General features: G+C 36.7%; 1 protein-coding gene across 4 annotated transcripts in view; it reads right to left on the minus strand.

The window, feature by feature from the left end:
- LOC150086894 (sorting nexin-6-like) overlaps positions 1 to 12512 on the minus strand; it is a 375374-nt gene that overhangs the window by 30408 nt on the left and 332454 nt on the right. For all 4 annotated transcript variants that reach the window (XM_090371664.1, XM_090371665.1, XM_090371666.1 and 1 more), the window contains exon 12: positions 10721 to 10786. In XM_090371664.1, the coding sequence (XP_090227790.1) occupies positions 10721 to 10786 (66 nt within the window). The remainder of the gene's footprint in view (positions 1 to 10720; positions 10787 to 12512) is intronic.

Genomic DNA, 12512 nt, shown 5'->3' on the forward strand with positions numbered 1-12512 from the left:
GCATATTACTATTTCTAAAACAGAGGTAGGCACTAGCAAGCAACCTATGATGAAACATTTATAACTCACAATCATTAACTGCTTAGCAAAAATATTCAACATTCCTGATTAACAACAGGCAAGTCTATGAATTATGTTACTTTAATTAAAAACTTTGTCACAAATTATATGGTACTTATGTGACCACCAGTATGCACCATTGCAAGATTAAGCCTGTATGCCACCACAAAATAGCTACAATGAAGATGTAATGCTTCTAGTTAAATTAAGTATGTAACCCAAGTATAAAAAGATTTTTTCGTAAGCTCATTCAAAAAAAAAAAAAAAAACCCCACTTTGATGCTGTTTCCATGTATTTATTTTTAATTTTTCTTCTCCTTCTCTTCCTCCTTTGCTCTTATCAAAAAAAAAAAAAAAAAAATCGAAAAGTTTTGGCCAATCAAAACTTCTCCAAAGAAAATCTGATTCTGGTTAGGAGTAGCCTTTGCCAGGAAAGTCAAAAAAGAAACACCATTTACAATTGTTGTTTTAAAAGTAAATTACTTTAACAAAACTAAATGGTCATTTTTATCATAATGTTTGCTTTCTTTCTAAACTAGGGGTAGGGGGGGTGCATGTGTGTCCATAAAAATGCACATGAAAAAGATAGTATAACAGTAATATTTAATTTCAAGAAAAAAAACTTGTTAGGAGTAGAAAGTGTATTTTTAAAAAAACTATATTATATTAAAGATCTCACAATTTGACCTCAATATCAGTATGAAAATTTAATCAATGTAGTTTTACAAGACTTAAAAATAAACAAAATATCGAATATTGTTGTTATAATTAGTGAAAATTGTTCAGTGGCAAAAATTTAACTAAGCAGGAGGAGCATATATAAATTCTGAAAATCATGGATTAGTTGGCGCTCTCTCGCTCTCTCTCTCTCTCTCTCTCTCCCCTCCAGTCAATACAACTAAGCAGTGTAAACTTCAGAGTGTTTTTAAAAGGTACTGAATACATATACATGCATTATTTCTGGTTACATTTAGTATTAGCAAATGATGCCAGAAAACAAACTTATACAAGTAAGGATGCTCAATCCATTTAAAAACTGAACTCTTCAATAATGTCTCTTCACAAGTGCCTACTTTTGAGATGCTGAAATTAGCAGAACCGAAATCTTTCTTGGTAAGGACATCCCCTTTTATGTTCCTGACCAATTTTTTTGCTCTTCTCTGCATCTGTTCCAACAGATTTACATCTTTCCTAAAATTAGGCTTCCAGATCTGTATGGAGACTTAAATATGACTGTCTTATACAACAGGATAATTGCAACTTTGTCCCTGCTGGAAAAATTGCTCTATATCATTGACAGAACCCCCATGAGCTTTCCTAGCAGCCTGTCTGCACTGCTCAGAGAGCTTGATGTCAGAAGACATTACAATAACTCCACAGTTATTCTGATTATCTTGTGTGTAGTCAGAAAAAACAAACCCAAGTGATATGTTATTCTGGGTTTACTGCTATTCAATTGCATTTATTAAACCTCAATTTCCACTTCTAAGCGATTTTCCCTAATTTCTCTAGGTCTTGTTAACAGCATACCCTGATTCTGTCATTATGCACCTTACCAACCTTTGTATCATCAGCAAATTTTGACATTGAACTTGTTATATCTTCATCAATAATAAATATTGAAAATGGTAAGGGACCCAGAACTAAACTACAAGAGACTCCACTAAAAACATTAGTCCATGAAAACCAGTGGATTAAATCATTCCTTCATCCATAGCAGTAATGTGCCTAATAACACAGTAAAGTCTATGTCAAAATTATTTTCCACATCCTTTGTGACTACAATCATAGTAGCCAAACAGTTTTTTCAGAGAAGGTCTCCCCTTAATAAATCCATGCCTGACTGCCAATAAAACTGCATTACTTAACCAATGAATCCATTATTTTCATTGTAATAGATGTCAAGATTACGGGTCTATAATTACTCACTATGCCCTTTGATCCCCTTCGTGAACAGGAGAGATATTTGCACACCTCCAATTTGTAAGGGGAAGCCTCCTCTGAATCCAAAGATGCTCTCATAATTATGGCCAAAGATTTGCTTACTTCCAACTGCTGCTTTCAATTATTAATTTTAGGTGCAACAATTTCTCTTCCAATTTCCTTACAGTTGACACAAAATCATTTTGTCCCAGTTAGAATTAGGTATACTTCTGGTATTCCCATCTGTAAAAACTTCATGTGTAAATTCAGATGCAATATATTTATTCAGCTTGTCAGCAACCTTTTCAGGTTGCTTGTCATCAACAGTTATGACAACCATATCTAGGGGATCAATGTAATTCATTCTTTTCCATCTAGCATTAACATCGCAATAAAAATTTAAGAAAAAATAAAATCATATAAGAGAAACGGAAATAGACAACATATGCATTTCCCTCCTCCTGTAGGTAACTATCCAGCTGACCTTTGGATTTCCCCCAACTGTCAGCCTATACCACCCATGTAGTTAACTTATTCCAGTAATTTATAACTCGCTGGATAAAATAAAACTTCCTGCAATCCAGTCTAAACATCTCTCCCTGTAACTTGAATTTATGACCCCTAGTTCTAAAATAATTTATAACCATGAAGTTTCATCCTCATTCATTTTATTATTGCCTCTCAGAGCCTTAAACACCTCAATCAAGTCGCTTCTAAGGTGCAACTCACATATTCAAAGTCTTTCCTCATAAGGACAAGTTACACGTCTCTAGACCCTTTCAAGAAACTCAATGTCTTTTTTTGGTGTGGTCTTCCCACCTGAACACAGTATTCCAAGTGTGGTCTTATATGATGGGATTATTGTCCTTATCTCTACTAGCAAATGTTTGATAAATCATTGATAGGACACCATGGGCCTTTCTTGCAACCTATCCACAATGCTTGGAGAACTTCATGTCTGACCGTAACGTAACTCCTAAGTCCCTTTCTTCCACTACTGACTTTAGTTCAACTCCACCAAGTGCATAAGTTATTTGGGGTTACTGTTCCCCAACTTCTACTCTTTCTAAAGTAATGGAGAAATCAATTAACCGCCAACTCTTAAACTACCTAGAAACCTTCCGTCTGATCAACGATCACCAGTATGTAAAACCTTGCAATTTGCTGAATTAAAACATAGCTGCCACTTCTCTGCATGGTGGTGATCATTAACTACTCTACCAATCTTTACAGCATCTCCAAAGTTAGACATCATGCCCTCTATCCCTTCATCGACGTCATTTATGACAATCAAAAACGACAGTGATCCTAATACTGATCCCTGGGGATCAGTATTAGGATCACTGTTCTGATACACTGTTAGGAGTGTTGTGATAAATAGCCATTTATCACAACACTCTGCCTCCTGATTCCCTAAGCCCAGCTTGTGAGCGACCCTGTCAAAATAGCTAACCAGATTAGTTAAACATGATTTTCCCCTTTATTATTATTATTATTAGCCATATGGTGCAAGGAAGCCTGAGGCTTATGCTGCACCAGCCAAAAAAAAATTCCTGTGTTACCCTGAGAGAGTGAGAGAGAGAAACAGACAGAGAAAATCAGAAATAGAAAGGAATCGGCAAGAATCTCGTCCTTTATCTAAACCTTGGTTTTCCAATAAATGTGCTAAGGCTAAGGCTGTTCAAGAGAAGAATGTTGCATATCGTAATTGGCTTGTTTCTAATTCTTCAGTTTCATTGTATGCCTACACCAAAGCTCGCAACAATTGTAAAGCAGTTACTAATCAGTCCAAACTAGAGTTTGAACAGGATAAGAGTAGAAAACTTGCTTCTTGCACTAATGGTAGCCGAGCATTCTGGTCTCTTGCCAAAGCTATTGGCTGCAACTTTTGCCCATCTCTGCTCCCACCTATGTCCAAACCAGATGGTTCTGTTATCACTTCAGCCAAGGATAAAGCTGACCTGCTAGCATCCCATTTTTCTTCTAACTCATGTATTAATGATCTTGGTAAAACACCACCCACCATTCCCAACACGCTCCATTCAATGCCTCCTGTCTTCCGTCAAAAGGATGTCAGGATTTTGACGAATCTTGATGCTAAGAAAGCTCCAGGTCCCGATGGTATTTTCCCACTTGTTCTCAAAACCTGTGCTCCTGAACTTACTCCTATTCTTTGCCGCCTTTTTTCACTTTCTTATTCCAAAGGTGTTTTTCCTTCTGCTTGGAAATTTGCTCATATCCAGGCAGTTCCTAAAAAGGGTGACAAATCCCTCCCATCCAATTATCGTCCTATTGCAATTACCTCTACTCTTTCTAAAGTAATGGAAAAATCAATTAACCTCCAACTTTTAAACTACCTAGAAACCTTCCGTCTGATCAATGATCGCCAGTATGGATTCCGTCAGTGTCGATCCTCTGGTGATATTCTGGCTTATGTTACCCATTTATGGACTAATTCAATGGAAAGGTTCGGTGAAACACAAGTAGTTGCTCTTGACATCTCAAAGGCTTTCGATCGTGTTTGGCATAAAGATCTTCTAAACAAGCTTCCATCTTATGGTTTGCTAACTGTTTTTAGTAATTGGTTATCCAGTTTTCTCTCTGATCGCTCACTGAGGGTGATGGTAGATGGCTCTCTGTCTTCTAACTTCTCCTCTAATGCCGGTGTCCCCCAAGGTTCAGTTCTTTCCCCGACTCTTTTCCTCTTGTATATTAATGACCTTCTTCCATTGACTGGAAATCCTCTCCATAGTTTTGCCGATGATAGCACATTGCATTCCACTTTCCATTTTGAGAAACCTTGTCCTGCTCAATCAGCTTCAACTTCTCGAAAATCTGCTACCAATTCCTTAAATGCCGATCTTCAGGTAATTCTCCAGTGGGGAAAAGACAACTTAGTTGATTTCAACCCTTCTAAAACTCAGTCTTGTCTTATATCTCGCAAAAAGGATTCTTCTGCTCCTATGCTTATCTTTAGTGACACTCCAATTTCTAGGCAAAATGATATATCTCTTTTGGGGATTACCCTAACTTCTAATCTCTCTTGGCACAAGCACATTACAAATATTGCTTCCTCTGCATCTAAAGAACTTGGTTTTCTCTTTCACTCTCGGCGTTACTTTTCTTCCAAACAGCTGCTCACTCTGTATAAATCGCAAATCCGCCCTGCCATAGAATATTGTTCCCAAATCTGGGGTGGTTCCCCTAAAACCTTTCTTAGGCTTCTTGATTCCATTCAGAAGAGGGCAGTTAGGTTAATTAATGATTCATCTCTAACAGAGTCTCTACACTCGCTTTCTCATAGACATACTGTTTCTGCTGCATGCCTCTTCCACAGATACTTCCATGGGCACTGTTCTTCTGAATTAGCTTCTATAATTCCCGCTCTCTCTTTTTCAATCTTCTTAATTTTTCAATCTTATCTTCTTTCGTCTTCCCCACCTCCAACCCAAGCATGGTACTAAGTACTATAGGTTCTAATACCTCTCGTGTTTGGGGTTCACTTAAAAAAAAAAAAAAAGAAAAAGAAAAAGAAGAATGATGATATCCAGCTCAGGTCCCTGGGTGTGCCAAGCCCATACTCACTAGATGTGAGCCCCTGGGGTTTACAAAACCATGCTGAGTATTCTTTAGAATTCCATTTCAATCTAAATGATCCTGAATTCCACCCTTGATTGTTGTTTCCATGATTTTCCCTACTACTGAAGTTAGACTGACTGGCCAGTAATTTCCCTCTTCACCCTTCCCAACACATTCCACACTGTTCAAATTGTCTATGAACCTCTCAAACATTTTTATATATCCTTTCTAATTTCTGCAAAATAACTAAGTTTGAAATAGCATGCCACAATAAAGCATCTTTGTTGTAACGCCAGGCACTTTCATAGCTTGCACAGGAACTGTCTGGCATTGCTGCTCGACTGCATGTGCACAATGCGTGCTGTCTACACATCAACCAACTTACAATTGTTTTTGCAAGAATACTTGAAGTATCCCATCAGTATTGAGCAGACTCAATGCTGATGGGATACTTCCACTTGCTCAGATTAAGAACCTGAGGGGGCATAGATTCAAATTGAGGAAAGACAGTTACAGAATAGATGTGTGGACGTTTGCCTTTAGCCAGCAGGTAGTTGATTGCATCTGTTGTGGAAGTTCATAGCTTGAATAAAATTAAAGCTGAACTAGACAAACATTTGAAGTTACCGGATGGGTGAAATGGGAAAGGCATTTTTTTTTTTTTTTGGCAAGAAAGCAAGCTTATAGAAGCTTGCTTTCTTGCATCACAGGGAAAATCCTTAGATGGATGTCTTCAGAGCAGGAAGCATCATATGTCTCAACTAATGCTAAATGCTAATATATGCAATTGTATAGATGGTGGCTTTAAAAACACCATGCATAATATCCAAATTACTAATACTTAAAACACTTAAATATTGTGAAGTGGTTCTTTTGGTTCTGGATGTGATCTTTGTATATGATGTTGGTATATGTGCACGTTCATAGGTCAATTTCTATGTAGTGTGGGCTGAAAAATCTAGAATAATTTTTGGAGTGGGGACAAGGCTTAGTTCCCTCCACATGAGATCAACAAGCCAAACTCAATTGAATTGAAGAGGTCTTTACGAATTCCTCTATTCTTCAACAGAATTTAGACCCAGACAAATGAGTGAAATGTGGTAAATCCAAAATTTTTGTTCAAAAGTAATTGAACAAAACAATCTCTCCTAGTTATACACATCTTTCATTTTTTTTTTTTTTTTTTGCAATGGTATTTAGTAATCATTAATTAAATGTAAGAACACTTGACAAGTGCCACTGTCCATTCTGCTGTATGAACAGTGGCACTTGTCAAGTGTTCAAAGACTAGTACTATTTGAGTCTTTAACAGATGTAAAAATGCCAGAATGATTGCAACTGCAGCTGAAAATGTAAGGTGGCAGTGTGAGGTGCTTAGTATCTGAAATAGGTTCTAAATTGCAATTTTCATCAAATGGCAGAAAAATTAACCACTACATTTAAAGCAGGAACACTGCAAGGCATCAGTACCCTACCCTACAAAGAATGCAGGAGCAGGAGATCCTCATTGAACCAAATGATCTCTGGCACCAATCAGAAAATAGAGCAGCACTGGTGCCCCAAATGCAAAAATAGATGCTTGTTTGTTTGTTTGTTGTTTGGTTTTTAGGAGCATTAGCAACTAAGGCCATATTGCTCCGGGATATGCGGTGGTCATTCCCTGACCTTTCCGCATCCTCCGTATTTGGTGGTGACGGGCTCGAACCCCGGTCTAATCAAGAAGCGTGTGCTACGCACTGCTGCTCCTTCCCACCTGGCCACGGAGGCACCTGCAAAAACAGATGTAAGCGGATTGGAGGCAAGTCATTTGGTCTAGTGAGTCATGACTTATTTCCAGCAGCAATGGATGAGTGCATGGAGAATGTCACAAGGTCTGCCCACTACACTACAGCACTCAAAAACAGCTATTTAATTTGCAAATTAAAAATAAAATAATAATAATAAATAAATAATAACCACTAGCAATATGAAAATAAAGTTCAGTTTCGAGTCCACATAGTACTGTTAATTGACAAAAAGATAAATGTTAGCAACAAATATCAATGGCTATGCAGTACACCCTACAATGTTTTGTGGATTTATTATAGTGAGATTAATATTTATTATACCATTAACCATTTCAGGGGCCGAACATAGCTCTATATTTTGAAGGTTAAGTTGCTTCAAAATTGTGTTGTAAATACAGAAAGGGCTTTCTTCTGTTGTTGTAGGGGTGAGTGGGTTGAGTAGATTCAGGGGAGAACTGGACAAGTTCTTGGGTGGAATTTTTTTTATTTTATTTTTTTTTTGGCTGATGCTATATAAACTTGCTTTCTTGCATCATTTGCCATTACTACTATTTTTTTTTTTTTTTTTTTATCAGAACCCCAAACACGAAAGGTATCAAAACCTATAGTACTTAGTACCGTGCATGGGTTGAAGGAGAAGTATGGGGAGAGGGGAGGGGGATGCCGGAAACTTTGCTCTAGAGACTAAACATGGGTTTCACCACTTCAAGCCTCCAACAAGCAAAGTGGTGGTATTTCACCGGTTGATGAAAGTCATCTACCACCTGAGAAGTCATCTACCACTATCTCTTATCTGCATTTCCAACTAATTATAGACAATTTGTAATAGATGGCAGCATGAAAACAGCTTTAAAAATTGCAGGATCCCACAAAAGAATGATACCAACACTAATGCATTTGTAGTATTTGGTATAAATCCAAAGTACATAATTGTATCTTCAGTTAACTGAACCCAAGAAATACATACCTAACTCCACTATAGTCCTCGTCTCCTAAAATTAAAAGGCCCTGAGCTTTTCCTCTGACCAAACACTTGATACTACCCATTTTACGACACTGAGATCACTACTTGCTTTTGGTTTCTCCACTGTAAAATTTTTTTTATACAGTTTGGATTCTTGGTAAGAACCCAAATCAAGGATAACCTAATAAACCAATGAAGGCAAAGAACACTGCAGTATCCACTGTATTCCCTTCACATGAGTCCTGTGGCTTTGGCAATTCCCAAAATGAAAGAGCTCAGAGCCTGATGTTATGAAGATAGATAGCACACCTTACATGCCAGTCTTTTGTAGATATTGATAAAACAAAGTTACTACAGGTATGAGAAAAGGCTACAGTTACATAGACAGGTAGTGATCATACTAAAGGAATATAATATATTCAATAATAAGTCATTTTTCTATTACTACCCAGTTGCCACTAATTTTTCCTCTTCCTCAGCCTTGCATATATAACACATTCAGTGGTCAGTTTATTAGGTATATTGCCACCACCATCATCCAAAGAATTGATCATGCTGTCAATGGCAGGTCACACAGTTGTACTGGAATATATAAAGCAGACAGACACTGGGATGTTGTGTGCATGCACACAATTCTGTGCAAGACTGAACCACAAACAGTACAACCTAAATGACAGAGTGGTTTGGCAGACAACACCAGACTGCCAGTGCAAGTGTCACAGAGACTGCAATGCGTCCCTGATAGTGTTTGCACAACAGTCACTAGAACAGAGGTGGCCAACCCGTGACACATACAAGCTCTAGTCAGTAGCACACCTCCCAGTTTGAAAAAATTGTGAATTATACAACTGATTTGAAAAATCATAAATGAAGGTAAATGCATACAATTAAAATTCCACTTTTATTGTCAGAAATTACTACCTATGTTGCAACATCATCGAAATCTATATTCATATTTACCACTTGTTAGAATCAGTTTAACACAAGTAAACTTCTCATGATGACATTCTTTTAAGGACCAACATGCGTTTTTTTAACGTGCAGAAAATTTTGTTTTTGTTTCATTATTATTATTACTTTGAGTGGCTCCTGAATCCATCCCTAGATGGTATGCATCACATTTTTAACGCCTGTTGCATACGAAAAGGTTGGCCACCACTGGTCTAAAGCAATATTTCTCAACATTTAGTACACTGTAGGGTACTACAGTATTCCCTAATTTACATGGAGCACCAGAACATTTTTTATTGTATATAAATATTACATTAGCATAAAAATAATCCAGAAAATGAACTAAATAAGATCAATCATGTTTACACAGACAACAGTACTTGTAAATAAATTATGCAAAAGTTTATTCCTCAGCATGGAACCCCAAGTGATTGAGTACTTATGGAGCATCAGTTGGGAAACACTAGTCTAGAGTGTACTAAGAATGGTTCAAAACATCCAGTCAACGGCAGTTCTAGAACCAGACCACTTGTTGATGCAACGGGGAAAATGATAGCAAGTAACAACAGTAGTGTGCAAAGAGGTACATTAAAATGCTCAATGCATCATATCCTGTTGTCAATGGAGTACAGTAGCAGCAACTTCACTGGGTTCCACTCTTGTCAGCTTAAAACAAGCAACTATAGATATAGTAGGCATAGCAACACTGACAGTGGATATCTGAGGAGTGAAAAAAGGTTACTCAGTCCAGTTAAACCCAGTTCCAGTTCTAGTTGTTCCACTCAATGATAGAACCAGAGTATGACAAAAGAAGCAGGAATCAATGGACGTATCGTGCCAGAAGTCAAAAACTGTAATTATATGAGCCAAGCTTGTCAAACTGGCAACTGTGCATATCATCTGTATAATAATTTACTTGTGTCTCTCTGTCCAGAATGCTCTTTGAATAACTCCAAAACTAAACAGATTTCGACCTGATTCCTTTTGCAAAATGTTTTATTTAGCAGTAAAATTAAGAAAAACAGTTTGCAGTAAAGTAAAATTTTCCAAAACATTTTCTGACTGATTTTCAAAATTTCTATTATTTTTAACAGTTCTGTAATGAAACTGTCAAGCAACAAATCTGTTACAGTTTTAGCAAAATATCTGCTACAAATATACTAGAATAATTTTAACTTTTTTAAAAGACTATAAAGTCACACATGTAAAAAATTATCACATTGCATTTTTAGTCAGTTTTTTAAATATATTTTATTACCAGTCACTGACATCACTGACACCTTAGCTAGTGGCAAAGGGAACCAAGGGAGAGGTTTTTGTGATTACTTGAATATTAATCTTTGCTTCTTCTCTGAAATAGTTTTAGCAAAATATTCACCATGGGTACACTAATATATTATATAATCTTAACTTATATCTAAAACTTAAAACAAAAATAATGATGTTACTTATTTACCTCTTGCCTTGCTACATCAGAACAATCTTCAAAGGCTTTTTCTGCTAACAATTTAGTTTTTTCAGCCTAGAAATATTGAAAAACTATTCTTTTTTCAAACAAAGACTGCTTTTATAAATAAAAAATGTATTGACATATATGAAAGAAAACATTGGTGCATTTTTGGTAAAAGATTCAAAATAAAATGAAAAAAAACAAAAGTACATAAAAAAAAAAAACAATACAGGTAACCCTCACTTAGCACACCTCTAAGCAACACAAATTTGTTTTATCATGTTTCATATTTCAAAACATTAAACCTTTTATCTAAAAATATTTAGTGGGAAGCCACTGATGAAAGCATTGGGAGCAGGCGGGATTAGGGGGTCTATAGCACCAGGTCCACAATTCTTCATTCAAGGGGCCAAACCAAGATCTTAAGATAATATTACATTTTTTTAAGTATTTCAATTCATTTTAATTGGAAAAAAATCTACAAACTTAAATTAATAAAAATGTTATTTTATTAATTTATCTTATTGCTTTATTATATGTTAAAATTGATGTATTGCTTTTTAACCTTCACATCTACATGTGGAAGTACACAACACATTTAAAAGAGCTGTTGTTGTTTGGTTTTTAGGAGCATTAGCAACTAAGGCCATATTGCTCCGGGATATGCGGTGGTCATTTCCTGACCTTTCCGCATCCTCCGTATTTGGTGGTGACGGGCTCGAACCCCGGTCTAATCAAGAAACATGTGCTACGCACTGCTGCTCCTTCCCACCTGGCTACGGAGGCGCCTTTTAAAAGAGCATTAGCTCTTAACTTCCCTATGGGTGGGATGGTCCCATCAAACTAGCCATGCACACATTTTATGCTGGATTCACTGTCACAATTATCAGTTGTGACTGAGATGTGTGGAAACAGGTTCTCTTGCACTCTTGAAAATATTGTACCCAGTGGTCTAATTTAGGTATGACTGGTGATGACCTGTGAATATTTTAACAATGGGCTCGCACTTTTGCCAACTTTTTGATGTGAATCATCCATGGGGAGGGGGGGGGGATCCTACCGAGTAAATCTGATCGGTCACAGTCACAGGAGTGACATCAAAGTGATGGAAGTGCCGTTGCCAGAGGCGCGGCACTTCCATCACTCACACCACTAGTCTGTGTGGAGCACTCACTAGTAGTATGATTAGAGCACGTGAGGCATTTTTCGTGACCACTACGATATCTCGAGTTCTAACTTTTTAGAATTTTTTAATAGTATAACGTCACATCGTACTTCCTGCAGTAAGTATGACTGCAACAATACAAAGATTTGTTTACGTTGAAAGCTTGCTCAGCTTCAGCATTGCTAATCACAATGGTTTCAAAGATATTTCTGGCTTTCTTAATTGAAAAGAGAATTTCACTTGATTATTTGTCAAAAAAAATAATTGACAAAATCTCTAAAATCATTAATTTTTATGGTAATACTCCAGATCTTGGGTACAAGTCCATATTTCGACTAACGGTCAGAAACAATGCAGTGATTGACAGCTGCCACCCACTGCTGCCCACATGTAACACCCAAAGTCATGTGATATTGTTATACATCAAAGCCTAAATAAACATAATAAGCAAAAATAATTACAAATTTTGAGAAATAAGTCCGTGTTTTAATTAAATCTCATCCAAAGTTTCATAAAATCCTAATCTTTGGTTAAAATATCTTCTACAACTGTTTTTTAAATAAGGATCTCTTTTTTTCGCTATAAAAACAGCAGGAGGAGGGGAATAAAAAGCCTAACTAAGATTCCAGATAG

This window comes from Mastigoproctus giganteus, chromosome 4, assembly GCF_048544385.1.
Source record: "Mastigoproctus giganteus isolate SK-2022 chromosome 4, ASM4854438v1, whole genome shotgun sequence".
In the NCBI taxonomy this organism is placed as follows: Eukaryota; Metazoa; Arthropoda; class Arachnida; order Uropygi; family Thelyphonidae; genus Mastigoproctus; species Mastigoproctus giganteus.